The sequence below is a fragment of the Andrographis paniculata genome, unplaced genomic scaffold (assembly GCF_009805555.1).
Source record: "Andrographis paniculata isolate CXL003 unplaced genomic scaffold, ASM980555v1 Contig54END, whole genome shotgun sequence".
NCBI classification, from domain to species: domain Eukaryota; kingdom Viridiplantae; phylum Streptophyta; class Magnoliopsida; order Lamiales; family Acanthaceae; genus Andrographis; species Andrographis paniculata.
Genome location: NW_026137589.1, coordinates 4,468,638 through 4,487,943, shown reverse-complemented (window position 1 = coordinate 4,487,943; position 19,306 = coordinate 4,468,638). Strand labels below are relative to the sequence as shown.

Below are 19,306 nucleotides of genomic sequence, written 5' to 3'. Positions count from 1 at the left end.
TACGTGCACCTTACATACGCCAAGATAAGTTCAACCAATCAGTGAGCTGTATGGCGGGACTGGCCAATAATTAAAATAAATAAATAAATAAATAATTTATTTTTGCGGAAAATATTGATTATACGGTGGAGTCTCTGCAATTAGCAAATTCCCAAAATCTGAGAACCCTAGAAGCGTTTTCTCTTCCGGAGCTCTCTACTGCAACTGGAATCTGTGAAAATTCCCTGGAATGATGCTCCAAAGATCTCTTTTGGGAGCGGCTGTTCGAGCGGGGGTCAATATGCAAGCTTCTCGGCTCCATGGACCTTCATCCTCTCGACCTATCCATGGGTTATCTCAAATTCCGCGAAATGCAAATATCTGTTCAGGTTGGTTTACGGTATTCCGTTTTTTCAATCATTTGTACTATTTATTCTTCTATTGATCTGCAAAGTTTACTTTGTCCGCTGCTAGTATTTTGTCATCGTTTCTAATTTTGCCGTATGTGGTGAAATGCTGCGATCGATATGTATGGAGATTGTAATTATTTCACTTGTGTAAGCCTTGTCGTTGGTCTCTGATTCGTATTATCTGAAGAACATATAGAGTAGTTCAAATGAACAAGAAGTGAGTAGATAGATGGTAGTTCGTTGTACATTTACAGCGAGAACGTATTTGAGTCGCGGATCTGTTGAGAGAGAATTCAGGGATTAGTTCATTGAGTGAAGGTTAACTTTATATAATAACCGAGTGCTGCAGTTACTACGATGATTCTCATGTTTGTATAAAAGAGGTTTCTTGCCAATTATCTTCAATTATATCTGATCATAGCTCAGGATAGTTACAGTTTATGAGCATTGCTTTGCAACTTTGAAACTTGTAGCGTAATATGTGGAATCTATCTTTCAGGCTACTATGTGCCATTTTGTGTGCTTAATTGTACTTTTCCATATCAATTTTTGCAGCTTCACCTAGAAATTCAAATTTGGGAATGATTATGAATGAATCAGCAGTTTTTATGCTTGGTTTCGAGCTAAATGTGACATTTTGCATTCTTAATTGCTCCTTTTCAAAACATTGTTTGCAGCTTCAGTTAACAAATTCATTATCGAATATTATTGTGAATCCAGTTTTGAAGAATACAGGCATGAAACTAGGTTTGGGAGGAGCTACAGAGAATGCCACTTTACCGTACTCCCGGTATTTTAGCAGTTTCATACAATATGGAAAGCAACCTGAGGCTGCAGATGGGGTGGATAGGGCAGGAACGGCATCTGGCTCTATGGACTACATCCAGGGCTTATTGCAGGACAGAAGGATCGATATGAATGATCTTCCTCGACCACTTCATCAGCCTCTAGTCGAATCAAATGCTGATGTTGTCCACATAAAGCTGATGCGCAACAATGCCTTTGTCACCTTGACAGATTCTAAAGGAAATAAAAAGATCGGAACCTCTGCTGGGAAATTGGCTGGAAAAGGAGGCAAACTCACCCGATACTATGGGGATGCAGCTGCGGAAGAGATAGGCCGTAAAGTAAGACAAATGAGGACAAAATCAGTCGTCGTGAAAGTGAACGGATTGACATTTTTCAGGAAGAAGAAGGATGCGATTCTCAGCTTTAAAGATGGCTACTCAAACTCACAGCCGAATGTGAATCCTGTCATTTACATTGAAGACACGACCCGTAAACCACACAATGGGTGCCGTCTCCCAAAGAGACGCCGCATATGATCATCTTCTTCTAGCCGATGTGCGTTCGATGAGGATGGGGATTGAGGCAGATTGTCCGAGGTCAGTTTCGACGGTGTTATTGATCTTTCACTTGAGAATAATTCACAGGTAACATATAGATTTTGCTTAAGTTTTGTAGCAACTGTGGTAGATCGAAAAGGACATAAGATATTTGTTTCTTGAATGGTAATCTTTCAGACATTTCATTTCAAAGAGCTATCTACTAATGATTCTCAGATTTGTCGAAAGTCTTTTGTAGAAATAACTTGTTCGATCCCGGCTGGACATCAGTCGATTAAAGTTTCGCTCTCATGAGTGACGCTACGAATGTCGGGAAGCCCCGAACTCGCCGAGAACTTAACCCATCGTTTCCTTTCAACGAGCTTGATGCACGGTCGTAGTATCAGCCCGAGTAAAATCACGACTAGGCCAACCGTCGCAACTTTGATCGACGACAAAGCCAGAACGACGCAGATAAACAGAGTTGGCGGGATACACATAAGCGCCGCGCCGACTGTCCCCACCGGTATTCGGTACGGTCGAGTTGCAAACGGTGCTATAACTCGAAGGCGCACGAATGCCGCGAATTCGAGTATCATCCCCAAGCTGTACAGAAAGTTGGCCGCCGCTACTATCTCGGCGAAGCTCAGCCACGACAGAAGGACCACTCCGGTGGCCGAGAATAGGATTCCGGCGAGTGGCGTCCCGTACTGAGATCTTCTCGCGAAGAACTCCGGCAGCATCCCCCGCTCAGCCATCCCGAGCAGCTGGAAAGAGTCGCCGCCCATTTCAGCCAAGAACATCCCCATGTTCGAAGCGGCTGCCGCCGCCTGCACCCACCATCTCAGCCACGGGCCGCCGATCACCTCCGCCACTTCGGCGAAGTACCCGTCCGACCACCGCTCCTGTTGGAACGGGATCGCTCCCGTCCCGCTCAGGATCGGGAAGAAGTACGCAACAACGACGAGGATCACCGCGTAGAACAACGCCTTCGGAAATGTCCTCCGGGGGTTCTCGATCTCTCCGGCGACCGTACTCGCCCCGTCCCAATAGTTAAGATTCCAAAACAGAGTATTCATATACAAGCTCCAATTGACATTTCCGGCGTCCACGACGAACCACCGCCGCGGCCGCAGCTTCGGCATCGAAATGAACCACATTGCGACGAAGGGGAGGACGGTAAATGCCCCGAGCGCCACCGCGATCCATCCGACGATCGAAAGCCCTCTGTAGTTCAAATAAGTAGCCGTTATCGTCAGGGCCAGCACCGCCGCGGCTCGCGGCGGGCCGCCGCCGACGGCGGGGATTGTCGACTTCAGATAGTCGAGAAACAGTACAGGGTAGAGTGCATTGTCGATAACTCCGGCGAGCCACTTGGCCCAGCCGAGCTGGAACCCCCAGAAGGGTCCGAACGCCGCCGTCGCCCAGACGACGTAGCCGCCGTTTTCCGGGAACATGGTGGCCATCTCCGCCGTGACCAAGGCCTCCGGGATGCTCCATATGAATGGAAATACGAGAAACCCAGCCATGGCGAGGAGCGGTCCGGCGGCGCCGACGGCGTCTTCGACGCCAAAAGGGCCGCCGGAGACGCCGTAGAAGATGAGGAAGACGAAGGGGAGGAGGGAGAGCTTCTGGCCGCGGATTGGTGGTGAAGAAAATTCGTTGACCTGTGTAGAATTAGGGTTTCTGTTTTCTCCCATTGATGGAGGTTTGGAAAGCTTGGGAGAAGACTTTAATTTGGGATTTAAAGGGAATATGATCAAAGATTAATTAACAATACATGAAATGGTCCCCTACAATATGTTCATAAAATATTGACACACAATACATATATATTAAATGAAAATATGTATTCATTTTTTATTTTATATGTACGAGACAAATCAATCAGCATAGTTACCATTTTCGTTACGATTATAATAAAATAAATAATAATATTGGACTATATCTTCAATGATTTGCTGTTAAATTTGTTATTAATATTTCAGATCCATGTCTTCAATTGCATCGTTGAAGCTAAGCTGGTATTAAAATATTTAGGTTTCGTTTTAATTATGAGATTTTGGCAAACTTCTATAATTTATTAAAAAAAAAAAATTTACATCGTAATATCAAATTACACTATTATTTTTTATTTTTCATTATAATACATATTAATTTTATATTAAAAATATTATATTAATATTTATTTAAATCACCTTATATAATTATTACAAACCAAAAATTTGACTTTTCAAATCCCAAAAAATCCAAAGCAAAGCAAACCAACCCTTAATTTTATTTCTTGGATATTGTGCATTTAACTTCACCTTCAATTTTGGATGTCTTTGTAAATTATCTCTCACTTATCCTTTGTCGCATCATCACCATTTAAAATAATAATATAACAATAATTGAAAGAATTTTACTTCCCAGCACGTATAGTTATTCCTTATAATAAAAAATACAGTTATGGTAAATTTATTATATTAGATTACTTTTAACAAAAAATAAATAAATAAATATTATTCAAATTTTAAAAAAAATCTTAAAATTTTAAATTCTAAATTCAACAAAACATATCTATAAATATATTTATATTAATAAATTATTACGTTTTATTCATCATATTTAAATTTATTTTTAATGTTGTAACTTTCTATATTCAATTTTTAAAATAGTAATTTAAATTCTTTAAATTATTAAATTTATATAGATTAACATTTAAAGGTAAATTATGATATTATATAAAAGTATTATTGGATAATAAAAATATATAAATATAAATAAATTATTACTATATTATTATATAACAAAATATATAAAAATAAATAAATTATTGTGATACTATAAAATAGTAAAATAATAAATTAAAAATGATTTATTATTAACTGGTGATAAAAAAAAAATAATAATTAAAGGATGAGATGAAAATAATGTGAATATGAAATATAAAAAAAATAAAAATAAAAATAATAATTATAATAGATGCTCTTAGTTAAAATAATATATCTTTTTAATTAGGATATATAATAGTATTGTTTTTTATTTGGATCAAAATGAAACAAATCCATAGAGTATCATGGAAAAGGTGTTTTACTTTGATTCCGGGACATAAAAATTGTTTTTCTAACAGTCCACCCTGGGCAAAATTATGTATTCCCTCCCCTGTGCAAGATTTTTGTTATTTTTATACGAGTAAATTTTTTAATATTACTATTATAATAATTTTTAATAAAAAATAAAAATACTTTTATTAGTATTGTGTAATATAAAAGTAATAATATTTGTATAATATAAAAGTAATGACATTTATGTAATATAATGTAAGTTGGAAATGGTATTGATTATGTTAGGTAGGTTGTACAATATGATAATCTTATTTTGAGATGGACAAAAATCGAAAATGATAATCTTTCAATGGGACTGAAGGAATATATAGATTTGTTTACGCTATTTTTCATTTTCTTAATATTTCTTGTATTTTATTATTTATTTGTTTTTTTTTTTTTAAAAAAAAAATATTACATTTAGATTGTGTTTTATAAACAATACTGACCTATTTATATTTTTGGTAACATTTATTAGATTAAAATTTATACTTAATAAATGTAAATCTATTTAATTAACTAAATAACATATAATATCATAATCATTAATTTCTTTTAAAAGTATTTTATTTTTATCTTTCTCCTCATATAAATAAGTATTTTTATCTATATTTAAAACTCAACATATTTTATAAAATTAATTTACATTAATTATTATTAATAAAAATATTTTTTTATTACTTGTATTATAGAAAAAATTATTCTCTATAAAACTATATCCGTATTGCACATATTTTTTTTTATTGCAATATAAATTTTAAATTATTTTAAAACCTATTTTATTTTTTTAATCAGGTATATTAAATTTATTTTAAAGGTATTAATATTATTAATTATATAAAAATAATAAAATAATATCATAACTCATTATTATTAATCAATCATCGTTTTTCTTAGATATTGTGTCTCTAATTAAATATGTCAACTATGTTGGGACGACTATAAATTATCCATTTTCTTTCTGTCAGATTATTGTATAGTTTGTTACTCTATATATATACTATTTTTTACTTTCCATATAAATTGTTTATATTTTCTATTTCTGTATATATCATATAATATACTCTCCCTTCGTCCCATATCAAGGTATCTATTTACCTTATGCGTCATTGTACTTAACGTTAAAAATATCTTTATATTTGTATAATTTTTTTTATACAAATGTCATTATATTAGTATTATAAGACACTAATAGAAATATTTTTGAAATTTTTCCTTAATTTGTAGTACGTTTTGATATAATAATTAATATCCAAAGATCAACACACAAAAAGTAAATAGATACTTAGTTATGGGACGGAGGGAGTATCATTTTTTTTTAAAAAAAATATAATTATATATATTAATCATATTTTAAATTTCGTAATTTATAATTTTGTAATCTTAATGAAATTATTTAATTATCTTAATATGTAATTATTTTTATTGTATAATAATTATTTTTATTAATATATTTTTTTAATTACTTATTAATTATACTTTAACTAAATTTGGGGTATTTTATATATATACATAAAAGTTAATCCTAACATCATTGTTTATTGTTGTAATACTTGCTGGTTATACTCTACCTAAAAGTATTTATATCTAACAAAAATGATTAATTGCACGATTAATCAACTAGAGACACAAAACAAGCCTTCAACACGAATAAACAATACTTTCTCCGTCCCAAAAACCCTGCAACATTTCTTTTTTGGTATGTCTCAAACACCATACAACATTTCCAAAATAAGAAATAATTAACCCCACACTTATTTGATACTACCCACCTAAAAACCGATGCCAAAAACAAATGTTACACCTTATTTGAGACGAAGGGAATATATACTACATAATTTTAGGACTATTTTTCAGTGATATATTAGTAATAAAATTACAAAAAATAGGAACGAATAAACTAATTAATCCAAACAATATATATATATATATTAACAATAAATTTGCTATAACATAGGAATGAATAAAGTAACTATCTAAACAAAATTATATTGATATATATTAAAAATATATAACTCGATTACAAATAAATAAAAATAAACAAACGCAATCCATCTAATCTATACATAATGATATATTATAAATAGTTGCATGGTTAATTTTACGTGCCAAAATTAATTAATTAGTATCCTATAATTGTAATTATTTTACGGAATGGTTACAGAAAATTTAAATAAACTTACTTAATTGGATAAATTATAAATTCATGTAATGATCCATTTTGTTACTCAAATTGCAATATATATATATATATATATGTATAATTCATTTATTTAGGTCAAAGTATCGCTACTATGATGGCAATTTTCTATTCGGAGAGTGAAATTACTTTTAAGGGCATCTAATGTATCTATATATATGTAGCGTAAAGTAATGCAGCCAAATTTGGTCCGGCTGCCCAAATCTTTTGAAAATTACATCCGCGCCCCACCTCCGTCTTCTTCCTCCTGTTCATCTGCATTCTTCTACTACCTGACTTCCGCCGACAGATGTAAATTCCATGGATTAGTGTTAATCCTGACTCCTGCTGCTGCACTCGTTCACAAAGTATTTATTTTCGAGCACTCTGTTAATGGCGTCCGATAGCCGCGGTTCAGAGCATCAGCTACACGTCTGCGGAGAGGTTCCCGCCGGCGATGGAACAGTTCAATCAGCAGAAGCTTCTGATAGAGAAAGTCAGATCTGTCGAAATCTACAAGACCAGGTAAGAGTACACGCACTACAAGTATGCTTAAAAACCGCCATATTGTTTGGGATTCAGTTTTCTGATGCATCAATTTCTACTTTTATTGTTATTATTATTATTTTATTAAAAAAACAAAAACGAAAATTAGAAGGTCAAATATGGTAAAGATGTGGTGTTGATATGGTGGATGAATAATGAATAATGAATAAATGGAAGTCTGCAAGTCCACTCCGCCAAAATTATTTATTTGTGGGGACGGTTCGTAGATAAAAGTTATTATCCAGTTGATTTATGAAACGAGTACTACTTTTTGTTCAAAGTGAGTTGAATCTGCATTGATACGCTGTGATTAAACTATTAATATTCGAAAGTAAAGCTTTCTGCAGTGTCTCCTTTATGCGATAATGATTATTCGAAGCTTTCACTGTTGCAGTTGTCTCTCACCTTTTTTTCTGCTTAGTTTAGTATGTCCAGTATTGTCCACTGTCCTCTTCTTAATCTGTTTCCAAATTTCATACATGTCTTTGTTGCTCTAAACCTTCCATTGGCTGCTCAATAAATTGATGATCCTGTCGTTGATTGATCGAGTTTAAATTCTCATAAACTGTAATATACATTGGCAAGATGATCCTGATTTGGATTGCCTAAATTTATTGGAAGATTGCTTGAATCTGAGCTTGTGATTGCAGAAACAGCTTAATGCATCATCACACAATGTCGAAACATCCATGGCGGTTGCAGTAAACATCGCCGGCAGCGACGAAAACAACAACAACAACAATGGAGGTACTAACACAGAAGTTCCTTCTTCTAGATTAACTCATGGTAAGAAAATATCGATCCTCCCTCTCGTTTTCCTCATATTCTATGAGGTTTCGGGAGGACCGTTTGGGATCGAAGACAGCGTCGGCGCAGCCGGTCCTCTGCTCACGCTGGTCGGGATTCTCGTCTTCCCGTTCTTCTGGAGCATTCCGGAAGCTCTGATAACCGCAGAGTTGGGGACGATGTTCCCTGAAAACGGTGGCTATGTTGTTTGGGTGTCGTCGGCTTTGGGGCCGTTTTGTGGCTTTCAGCAAGGGTGGTTGAAATGGCTTAGTGGCGTCATCGACAACGCCCTTTATCCGGTGCTTTTCCTCGACTATTTGAAATCGGATATCCCGGCATTGGCCGGAGGATGGCCTAGAGTCGTCGCAGTGTTGGCACTGACGGTTGTTCTTACTTACATGAACTACAGAGGCATGACGATTGTCGGATGGGTTGCGGTGGCGCTCGGGATCTTCTCGTTTCTTCCGTTCGTCGCGATGGGGTTCGTTTCGATCCCGAAGCTCCGGCCGAAACGATGGCTGGCGGCGGATGTTCGTAACGTCGACTGGAGTTTGTACCTCAACACTCTGTTCTGGAACTTGAACTATTGGGATTCGATTAGTACTCTCGCCGGAGAAGTCGAAAACCCGAAGAAAACGCTGCCGAAGGCGCTGTTTTCGGCGATGATCCTCGTCGTGCTCGGGTATTTTCTCCCGTTGTTGTTCGGGATTGGCGCGATCCCCCTGAATCGCGCGGCGTGGGAGGACGGGTACTTCTCCAACGTGGCGAAGATCATCGGCGGCGCGTGGCTCGGCTGGTGGGTCCAGGCGGCGGCGGCGATGTCGAACTTGGGGCTGTTCATGGCGGAGATGAGCAGCGACTCGTTCCAGCTGCTCGGGATGGCGGAGCGCGGGATGCTGCCGAAGGTTTTCGCGAAACGGTCGCGGCACGGGACGCCGCTCGTTGGGATTCTGTTCTCCGCCTCCGGCGTCGTGCTCCTGTCGTGGCTGAGCTTCAACGAGATCGTCGCCGCCGAGAACTTCTTGTATTGTTTCGGGATGATGCTCGAATTCGTAGCGTTTGTGCGGCTGAGGGTGATTGCGCCGGCGGCGGCGCGGCCGTATAAGATTCCGATGGGGACGGCAGGGGTGGCGGCGATGTGTGTGCCGCCGACGGTGCTGATGTGTGCGGTGTTGGCGCTGTCGTCGGCGAAGGTGGCGCTGGTGAGCTTAGGGGCGGTGGTGGTGGGGCTGATATTGCAGCCGTGTATGAAGCATGCTGAGAAGAAGAGATGGATAAAGTTTTGGGTGAGTTCTGAACTTCCCGATATTGGGGCTAATATTCGGACATGATCATACCTTGATCACAACGACTTCACGTGTGATTGTGATTCATGTTCGTTTTTTTAGGATTTGTCAATTTACAAGTAAATAAATACCTTACCATTCTTCATAATTTATTTTTTTAAATATATTTCATCAATTAATTTACCATAATTATTTATAAGTATATGGTTTACTTAAAATATTTAAATGTTATTTTATTTTATTGGGTTGGGTTGGGGTTAAAATTTCAGCCCGTTAACAAATGGGTCGGCCCGCGGGTCCAAATCCAATTACATTCCCCCCTCTTCTCCCGTCTCTCGGCCTCGATCCACTCTGTTCCTTCTGCTTCGTCTCCAACCGCTGCACCGCCGTCTGCCGCCTTCGTCTTCTTCTTTGGCTTCGTCGGAGGCTTTGTAAGTTCAATAATTGCACTCATTTTGAATGTGTTTTCTGTTACGTAACTTGTTATTTCGTTTACAATATATATCATGGTATGGCGGATTGTTTGTATATGGTGTCATACTATTTCAATTTGAATTCCCAGGAAATTCTAAGTGTTTGTTGTTATGTAAATTCTATTCATATTAATTTTGAGTTTCCTCGAGTGTCTGTTTATGTATTATTTAAATTCCAATTAATATTGCGTAGTTACACTGATTTATGCGCGATATAGATGTCTTTGCTTCTATTTAAATTTCAAGTTGAAAGATATCCTGTTGCTGATTTGGCAAAACTGTCTTGTTTCTAACTATTTGCTGTATGTGTTAGGCTACCCTTGATGTGCTTCTTGTTGTTTTGACTTTCGAGTTACATGGAGCCGTTATCATTCCAAGTTACGCCAATTTTTTTTTTTTTTTATAGAAGCACCTTTTAATTATTTGCAGATTTGAGAAGGCGGCCGGGGGTGGGGTGGGGTGGGGGGGGGGGTATATGGCATCTAAATAATTTAAATCAAATTATTGGTATGGGGATGGTAAATAAAATTTGAGGATTATGCTGCTTAAATTTTATGAATTAATGTGGAATTTTGTGTGTTTGGAAAGAAAAAAAACTTTGAACTTTATGATGCAATTGTTTTCAAAACTATTTTGGGTGGACGTTATGTATCACTGTTATCGATATTTGAAATATAATGTACGAGAAGTATTGAGAATTTTAAAAAGGTTTTTTAACATGTGAGTTGGCTGTTCTGGTTCCTGTTTCAACATTTTCCTTTTTTGACTTATCTTGCAAATTGAATGGATCTAATGTTTATAATGTGCACATCTACCCAATGTATACCTGTAACCAAGAAAAACATGCTTGGTGCTAAAATCAAGTTAGTTTGGTTAGTAAATTATTACCTAAAATTAATGGAATCAAAAACATATTTATTACCGTATGATTGAAAATTGATTTAATGGCTTCTTCTGATGCATTCAATACCTGTCATTGGTTAGTTCGCATTTCTTAAAAGACCTTTGTTAACTGAGTACTATTGAGACTAGATTCCAACTTTGATATAAAATTGAAGAAGTCTTGATGCCATTTGAATGGATTGTGGATGCAACAATTGCAACTCAACATTGAGTTTTGGTGATATTATATCGTAACCTTTCATATTCTGGTGGTTTTTGTAGAATAATTATATGAATTGGAATGCTCTCGGGTATTGTAGTGTATTAGTTTTCTTATGGATTTTGTAGAAATAGGATGCCTCTTTCTCCTTCACTTGGCTTCTGACGATGAACCTTTTTTCTTTTCTCATAATAAATCCTCTTAACAATAATAATAATAATTTCAGACAGGAATGAGTTGCCAAAACACAAGCTCCTCCGCCTTGAAGCGGAAAAGACCTGAAACTGAACCACAAGGTCTGGTAGAAGCTGAGCGAACAATCCTGTATTTGATCAAGACTAAGAAGGATCTTGGGATATGGGCAAGAGACATCAAACAAGAGACAAAACTTCCTGACCCTGTTGTTAACAAATTTCTCAAGTCATTGATGACGAAGAAATTGATTAAAGAGGTAGTCAACATTCAAAATAAACGAAAGAAACACTATATGGCTGTTGAGTTTGAACCTTCTAAGGAAATCAGCGGAGTTGGGCGGAAAGTCAATGAGAAACTTAAACAGCTGTGCTTCTTGTACTTGCGTGATCAGGAGGTTGCCACTCTAGAGAAAGTCCACACTGACCTGAAGAATCATCCAGCACTGGAATCTGAGATTTCTAGCAGCGAAGTTGATGAGATACTGAATTTGATGGTTTTAGACAATGATATCATAGAGGTCAAGAGCACAGGGTTGGGAGATTATCACTCAATTCCCATTGGTAAAACTTGTTATAGAATTGGAAGTGGTGCCGGGTCTGTGAAAGGTCCAAAGATGGCTGCATTTGCTTTGATCCCTTGTGTTTCTTGTCCCCGGATTCGTTTGTGTACACCAGATGGGGTTCTCTCCCCAAGTACTTGCATGTATTACTCCAAATGGTTAAACATTGATTTTTAAAGTTAGATATGATATGTACAGAACTTCTGCAAGTATTTTACATAATCTATTGTTTATTTCTTGAGTTTGTTGATTTGATTTCTACAATAAAGTTAAATTTGTGATAATTTCCTGTGTAAATTTTCATCTGTTCTTTCTTTGTTATATTTTCATTCATTGCATATCTTTAATCTTCTTCACTCTTTCAGATACAGGTCAATTTCACAATGCCACACATCAGTGTATCGGTTTGTGGTTCAACTACAATGCAACAAACTGTGGTCTTATTCGTATGGCATCTGAACTTCAATCTCTGATGATTCATTCTTCTTGGCCTTCTCCTTCTCAAGTAAGTAAGCTCTTTCTGCGTCTGGCATTAATAATATGATAGTTTGCAGCTTTGTGTTCATCTCTTCAATTTTATCCATTAATCTGTCATTTGTGAACATGCCGAGTAAGACATTCTGAATTGTTTCCCAGCTTTCGATTAGTGGTAAAGCAATGATCACTGCTGAGGCAATTGTTCCCCAAGCTATAGCTATAACTGACCAAAATGTGAAGTATCCCTTGTTGAATTGCCCTACACAGTTGAAAAAATTCATTAGATACAGTCTATACATATATATATATATATTATATGTAAGCTAGGTTCACCCGCTGGTAGTGTAAGAATAGGCCACAAGACAGCTATGACTAGAGTGAATCCAACACCCCATTTGACAATCCATCTCTTTGCTCTAATTAGTTTTTCCTCTTTTAGCTCATCGAGAGATACCTCGCTCTTCTCCTTCTCAACCACAGTGATCTGTTTAGTCGTCTCCCAGTCATAGTTTTGTGGCCACATAAAACTACACAAAGCATGAATACCACCACCAACTAGTATAGAAACTAGGTTGCCTGTGAGCATAGGTGCATTTCTTCCAGTTGTGTCGAGGTTCACCCTTCCATACTCCACTTTAGTCACTGTCAACCATGATATAACCCCTAGCACACATCCTGTAATCGTACCGAGTATTGCACCCATCGCATTAGCTTTTCTCCATAGAAGCAAAAAAGCTATAGGAACAACAGCGGATCCAATAAACACTCCCATTGCCAAATACATCCAACCCAGAGAAACATTAGCTTTGTTCAATATCACCGCTAGAATTCCCATTAAGCATCCAAACACTAGAACAATAGTCCTCGACACTCTTAGTATCTGTTTTCCATTTGCTTCTGGATTGATGTATGTCCGGTAGATGTCATATGTGCACAATGAAGACACGGCTATTAACTCAGAAGAACCAGCCGATGTCACAGCCCTGAACACCATCAATAAACCATCAGTTAAAGCACTGGTAGGAAAAAAAAAAACGATGGAAATGAAAGTAGTTAGGCCATGTTATTTTCTTGTAGGTAAATTAAGTATTACATGAAAAGCATGGTGAGCAGGAGAACTGAGCCTCCTCGTCCCATCAAAGCAATTGCTGTTGCAGGTGGGACGAGGCCATGGCTTGCCTCGCCTGCAGTTATTGGTAGATCGAGCGCTAGTGCTCCTAGACCGAGCGACGTTGCCAAAGAGAATGGCACGGCAAACCACACCAGTCCTCCCAATAGGTAGCCTTTATGTGTTGATGATGGCCTTGCTGCAATAGCACTTACCCAATATCCCTGTAGTTATTGTTATGTTAGTATTTTGACAAGCTAACAAGAAGTGGAGAGCTTTATATTCAGACACATACATTGTCTACGAACACTGTCCCGAAATTTCCAACAATGTTGATAATGCCGAAGACCAAACCTCCGGAACTCAGCATTGTAATGTAAGACCCTTGGTAGTTCCCATTAACTGGACCACAGGATTGCCCGGGATGAGAAACTGGTTCTGTACAGATTCTTTTGCTACTTTCGACCTTGAGTAATCGATTGTACACGACACTGGGGCTGCCTAGTTCGCTGCTAGCAACGTAGACTAGATATGTGAATATGAGGAGCACTATGTGCACTGCAATTTAGAGAAACAAGAAAGGAAACATGGTGGAAAGTCAGCAAGATTTTTTTCTGTCTTTCATCGACTTAGATTGTAAGAAACCCCGTTGCGTTGTTGTCCAACCTATTACAGAGTGAATGTAACTTGCGAGGAATGTGGCTTTTAGCCCTCCGGCGAGTGTGTACACTATGACGCCGAGAGGAATGAGGAAACTCGCGGCATAGATATTCACCCCGGTGAGGGCATTCACCACAGCTGATCCTCCGAGAAGAAGCATTGCGGTGACAATAATATTTGTGAGGAAACAGAATGTTAGAAAGACAACATGTGCAGCAGTTCCCCATCTGTAGTTAGGAGAAAAACGATAAAAGACCTTGAAAACATCTGAAATGTGAGTTAGTTAAGTTAGTAGATGAACTAACCTTGCTTTGACAATCTCACACACAGTATGAGCATGAGGAGCCTTTCTTTTGATCTCAATTGCCATTACACCAAATAAGAGCACCTATTTAATTACACGGATGTCACCATCCAAACTAGCTAGTCAAGTCAAATTGAATCGAATATATATAGCAATTGATGTTAGGACATGCCTGAATGGTCGCCCCACTGGCGTACCAGAAAGGGCCGCTGATCCCATATTCCCATGCTACATTCGAGCTCTGTAAGATCGTAGCAGCCCATGTCCACTACACCAAAAATAGATAACGATCCTCATCCTAGTCTGTCTATATATACATAGAGACGTGCTGTTTTGTAGCTTGAAATTGAGCCAAGTCCAGTCCAAAGATTAAATCTAAAGTTCAATGAAGGTTTATAAAAGAAAAAAAAAAAAAAGAAACATTGAAGGCCGTTGAACGATTTGTTTGGTGGATTTTGTTTATTCTTGTTGCGGTGTTCTCAGTTATTTTAGTGAGTATTGCGTTGATGATTAATTTGTAGCAGTCTCTCGTATAGGAGACAATTGAAATGTATGTTAGTCAATTTGTTTCGCTATTCGGAATCTCTTAGGCTACCTATTTTATTTGGAATCTCCTTCTGATAGTGACGTAGAGATTTATTTCAAACTACATATTTGTTTCGAATCACATAAATTATGTCCCTTTAATCTTTAGCGTAGATATATATAGATGGATACTTAGAAAGTTACCTGGGATACGATGACACTGGCGATGAGGCCTGTCTTAACATTCCTACCTGCTGTATTGAACCATTCGGACGTGTGCCGGGAGCCGACATATCTCTTCTCCAGCCACACCTAATCCATTAAGTTTGTAGTTATACATAGAAAATTAGTAAACACAGCATCATCATTCATCAAACTTACTTACTTACCAAGAGAGAAGTGAAGACAGCAAAGAATGCCCCGAATCCTAGAATTACCGAATATCCTACCCCCTGATTGAGCACCGGTTTCCCACCGAAGAAACTGGTTTGCCGGAGACAGCCGCTGCCGCTGTCCTGGCGGTAATACCTGCCGGAGAATCCCAACGGTGGGCAGACTGAAGAAGACATGACAGTTGGGGAAGAGAAGGGGATGGGAATAGTAGAGAGTGAGGATATTTTTGCTGTTGAGGAATATAGTAAGTCAAACTAAGGATATTTTGGAGAATCTCTTGGTTTTGTCCCCAGGAAAGAATCTTGGAATATTCAGTCCTTCTCATTATAGTCATCGATATATAATCAGATGTTTTTAAATAAGTAGTTGTATTCAGTAATTATATTTTATTTAAAAGATGTAGTATTTAAATATTTACTGTGTTTTTTAGTTTACATTTTCGAATTTCAAAATATGGTGACGCAAATAAATACGCCATTGACAATTGAGTTTGTTCCAAGTCAATATTTAGCTAGGTTCTGCTTACGCAATGATATTTTTTTTTTGTATGTCAAATATATTCTCTCTCTTCCAAAATATTACACTAAAAAAGTTTACTATTTTAGGGATAGGGGTCGGAAGAATTGCTCAGTGGAACTTAATTAAACTGAATTTTGTGAGAAATTTATATTTGAATACAAATACTATTATATATTTGATATTTGTTTGTTTATTAACAATTTTTTTGGTTAATCGAATTAAATTGAATTTGTTTATATTATTATATTTTTTAAAATTTTCTTTATTAGTTATAATATATACATTAAATATTAGTAATATTTGTTTAATATATTTATACAGTTAAATATGTTTACCCTTATAATTTGTTTCAATTTGGAATGTTTGTAAATATAATTGATTAAAATCAGAAATTTTGGTTATTTATTAAATGTATTATTTCTTAAACTTGATTTGATTCAAATTATTTGCAAATAATGGAGTAGTTTACAATTTTAAATATTTGTTTAGTTATATTCGATACCAAATATTTCTATATATTTACAACTCATGCCTAACTATAATAAGCAACATTGTTGATAATGAACAGCTCATGGAATGCACTAACCACAAACCATTCGATGATTACTATTCATGCCTGCATAAATTTTCAAAATTTAAATAATAACACTAATTAAATGATAATTGAATATTTCTTTTTTACTGTAAACAAATGATGGGCAGCACAAGTTTTTGAGGCCCAATTTACTGGGTCAAATACGTGACATTGTTTCGGAGCCCATTGAAGGAATATAATTTGGGCTTGGCGGGTCTGGATCACCTCAAACCCGACCCATTTTGATCCATGTCGATAAATGGATGCTCCTTGTTCATTACGCATTAAAGGTTGTACAGTGATGGAGATCCCCGCGCCAAATCCCCAAATTTCCTACAAATACCTTAGCCATGGCGCAACAAACCCCAGAGTTGGAATCAATTTCCCCCTCCATAAACCCGAATACAAACCTCCGAAGCCGGCGAGGATCAACGCGCCGCCCAATCGACGGCTGCCGAAGCCAATCACGACCTCCTCCGACGTCCTGCGCTTGTTCGACAGCCTCAAGTTGCCGATATCCATGGACGTCTACACTTCCCTCATCAAAGAGTGCACCGAATTAGGCGACCCTGTGAAAGCCGTCGAGCTTCACCACCACATCGGAAGGAGCGGCCTCCGGTTGGACTTGCCGGCGCTCAACCGGATGCTGTTGATGTTCGTCTCCTGCGGGTGCTTTAATCGTGCCCGCCAACTGTTCGACCAAATGTTTCTGAGAGATTTCAACTCATGGGCGGTCGTGATCGCCGCCTGTGTCGAGAATGGAGAGCACAGAGAAGCTCTTAATCTGTTCCTAAGAATGCTGATCGAATTAAACGTCGAAAGCTTCGCCGATCGCCGGAATGACTTTCCGGCCGCCGGAATACTCGTCTGTGTTCTCAAAGCTTGTTTATATGCTCCCGACGTCGAATTCGGCTTCCAATTGCACGGATGGATATCGAAAATGGGGTATTCGAGAAGCGTAGTATTAAATAGTTTCTTGATTAGTTTCTACGGGAAGCTCAAGTGCTTTGACAATGCTCAAAGTGTTTTTGACCACGGCGACGATCGAAACACGGCCGTGTGGACATCGTCGATCGTGAATTTCATCCTCGACAACGACTACGACGGAGCGATCGGCGTCTTTAAGGCGATGGCGAGGGAAGGAGTTAGAACAAACGGCTACACGTTCTCGACGGTTCTCAAGGCATGCGGGAGGTCGAGGAACATAACATTCGGTCGTCAGATACACGCTAGCGCGACAAAGCTAGGGCTCGAATCGAATACGTTTGTGCAATGTGCATTAGTGAATTTGTACGGTAACTGTGGCTACGTAGACGATGCGAGGAGAGTGTTTGAAGCCGGTAGAGAAACGAGGAGCGTTGCGTGTTGCAATGCGATGCTTGCGAATTACGTGCGACACGGGTTTTGTGTCGAGGCCATTAGAGTTCTTTATGAAATGACGTCGGCGGGCTTCTCGCCGGTCGAGTCTGTGGTCACCGAATTGAGATCCGTTTGTGGGGGCGGAGAGTTTTGCGGAGTCGATCGGTAGAATGCGAATCGAATGTTGTATTCGATGAGTGTCTGAAGTCGGACAATGTTGTCACGGTGCTTCCGACCGGGTCGCGGGATCCGGCGCCGGAGTATAGCCGATGTCGTGAGGATGTTAGAATTAAGACCAAATCTTTCAAACATCGAACATAAGGTTGTCCTAAAGCTGCCTCTTTTAATGAACTCAAGGTAGTTACTACTTACTATAGTCTATATGTAAATTACAAGGTACAATTGCTACTATTTGTATGTATAATGTATTGGGATTTGGGTTTGTGTATGTGTGTATATAATTAATGGCTGCGATGTTAAGTCTCGAAACGGTGCGTTTCTTAACCATTAGAATTTTTAAGTGTAACTGTAATCAACACATTATAAGTTAGAAGCATATAATTTATAATAATATAATACATAATTTATAATAATATAATACGAATATAATAAATTAATTAATAAAATAAAAAAGAAAAATAGTTCATTCGATACATGTTATTATTGATATCAAATATATTCGTCCAATTTATAAATTTTAATTGTCATTATATTCTTATAACCAACACAACATAGAAATATTGCCCCTTTATTTGTTACATGTTGGTTAGGGCCATAATAAGAAAAAAATAGGAATGAATTTGGGTTAGTTTATCTATGATTGATTTCAACTTATTCTTGTATTATTTTCTTAAATAGAAACAAAAATATACTTATCAAATAAAAAAAAAGGCGTTGTAAAAAAAATTTATGTTCTGTTCATATAACTTTTTTTAGAATAATAAAAAAATAATAATAATAGTAGAAATTTGTATGTTTAATATTTTTATAAAAATATAAGTATTTTATATAATACTTTTCAAAAAATAATAGAATATCATTGATAACTACTGGTATTAATTTCTTTTTTTCAAATATCTATATAAATAATTTTTAGATAATAGTATTTTTATATTTACAATGAAATACTCTTGATAGCATATCTTTACTTTAAAAAATAAAAATAAAAATAAAAATGCAGTGTAATTCATTGGTGAAAATATATATATATATATATACATAAATTGAATATTATATTATCATTATCTTCTCTTTTTATTTATACTTTTCATGAGACATAGGATAACGCATTGTTTAGCCAAAAGCTTTAAAACTTTCAAAATTGTGTTATGACTCATTCATATTTTGTACGTGTCATTTAATTAGGTTATCAAGACATCACATACGATGAGTAATCATGTTATGAATTGGCTATAAATAGCCTTACTTTGTAATAAAGTTTTGAATGGGTGGAATGAA

General features: G+C 37.0%; 5 protein-coding genes across 7 annotated transcripts; 3 read left to right on the top strand and 2 right to left on the bottom strand.

Moving 5' to 3' along the window:
• The first annotated feature begins 122 nt into the window (after nt 1–122).
• LOC127255702 (probable ribosomal protein S11, mitochondrial) lies at nt 123–1,954 on the top strand. 3 transcript variants are annotated; one of them, XM_051281381.1, is made up of 2 exons: nt 123–368; nt 1,137–1,954. In XM_051281381.1, the coding sequence occupies exons 1-2, from the start codon at nt 230–232 to the stop codon at nt 1,712–1,714; spliced, it is 717 nt and encodes a 238-aa protein (XP_051137338.1). In that variant the 5' UTR covers nt 123–229; the 3' UTR covers nt 1,715–1,954. The 3 variants fall into 3 exon arrangements, with proteins under 3 accessions (XP_051137338.1, XP_051137337.1, XP_051137336.1); XM_051281380.1 differs by having other exon boundaries at nt 1,125–1,954; XM_051281379.1 differs by having other exon boundaries at nt 125–368; nt 1,110–1,954.
• LOC127255700 (probable polyamine transporter At1g31830) lies at nt 1,863–3,444 on the bottom strand. Its single transcript, XM_051281376.1, has one exon. The coding sequence runs from the start codon at nt 3,412–3,414 to the stop codon at nt 2,002–2,004; it is 1,413 nt and encodes a 470-aa protein (XP_051137333.1). The 5' UTR covers nt 3,415–3,444; the 3' UTR covers nt 1,863–2,001.
• Nucleotides 3,445–7,195: 3,751 nt separating this feature from the next.
• On the top strand, nt 7,196–12,173 carry LOC127255696 (probable polyamine transporter At1g31830). Its single transcript, XM_051281372.1, has 4 exons — nt 7,196–7,507; nt 8,179–9,600; nt 9,870–10,031; nt 11,402–12,173. The coding sequence occupies exons 1-4, from the start codon at nt 7,376–7,378 to the stop codon at nt 12,104–12,106; spliced, it is 2,421 nt and encodes an 806-aa protein (XP_051137329.1). The 5' UTR covers nt 7,196–7,375; the 3' UTR covers nt 12,107–12,173.
• Nucleotides 12,174–12,235: 62 nt separating this feature from the next.
• LOC127255697 (urea-proton symporter DUR3) lies at nt 12,236–15,628 on the bottom strand. The gene is made up of 9 exons (XM_051281373.1): nt 15,393–15,628; nt 15,208–15,315; nt 14,651–14,746; nt 14,480–14,562; nt 14,181–14,401; nt 13,810–14,072; nt 13,500–13,738; nt 12,740–13,389; nt 12,236–12,665 (listed from the first exon to the last, which is right to left on the bottom strand). Exons 1-9 carry the CDS (start codon nt 15,570–15,572, stop codon nt 12,370–12,372), a joined length of 2,136 nt encoding a protein of 711 aa, XP_051137330.1. The 5' UTR covers nt 15,573–15,628; the 3' UTR covers nt 12,236–12,369.
• Nucleotides 15,629–16,636: 1,008 nt separating this feature from the next.
• LOC127255701 (pentatricopeptide repeat-containing protein At1g31790) lies at nt 16,637–18,357 on the top strand. Its single transcript, XM_051281378.1, has one exon. It carries the CDS (start codon nt 16,749–16,751, stop codon nt 18,015–18,017), a length of 1,269 nt encoding a protein of 422 aa, XP_051137335.1. The 5' UTR covers nt 16,637–16,748; the 3' UTR covers nt 18,018–18,357.
• Nucleotides 18,358–19,306: the final 949 nt, after the last annotated feature.

Bases quoted from the DNA above. Each gene is read 5' to 3' on its own strand.
- LOC127255702 (XM_051281379.1), top strand. From the start codon at position 230: ATGATGCTCCAAAGATCTCTTTTGGGAGCGGCTGTTCGAGCGGGGGTC. The intron at 369-1,109 runs GTTGGTTTACGG...TTGTGAATCCAG, and splicing joins AAATGCAAATATCTGTTCAG to TTTTGAAGAATACAGGCATG.
- LOC127255700 (XM_051281376.1), bottom strand. From the start codon at position 3,414: ATGGGAGAAAACAGAAACCCTAATTCTACACAGGTCAACGAATTTTCT.
- LOC127255696 (XM_051281372.1), top strand. From the start codon at position 7,376: ATGGCGTCCGATAGCCGCGGTTCAGAGCATCAGCTACACGTCTGCGGA. The intron at 9,601-9,869 runs GTGAGTTCTGAA...TTAAAATTTCAG, and splicing joins AGAGATGGATAAAGTTTTGG to CCCGTTAACAAATGGGTCGG. The intron at 10,032-11,401 runs GTAAGTTCAATA...TAATAATTTCAG, and splicing joins TTGGCTTCGTCGGAGGCTTT to ACAGGAATGAGTTGCCAAAA.
- LOC127255697 (XM_051281373.1), bottom strand. From the start codon at position 15,572: ATGTCTTCTTCAGTCTGCCCACCGTTGGGATTCTCCGGCAGGTATTAC. The intron at 14,402-14,479 runs GTTAGTTCATCT...TCCTAACTACAG, and splicing joins TGTGAGATTGTCAAAGCAAG to ATGGGGAACTGCTGCACATG. The intron at 13,390-13,499 runs GTAATACTTAAT...GATGGTGTTCAG, and splicing joins CTGCTCACCATGCTTTTCAT to GGCTGTGACATCGGCTGGTT.
- LOC127255701 (XM_051281378.1), top strand. From the start codon at position 16,749: ATGGATGCTCCTTGTTCATTACGCATTAAAGGTTGTACAGTGATGGAG.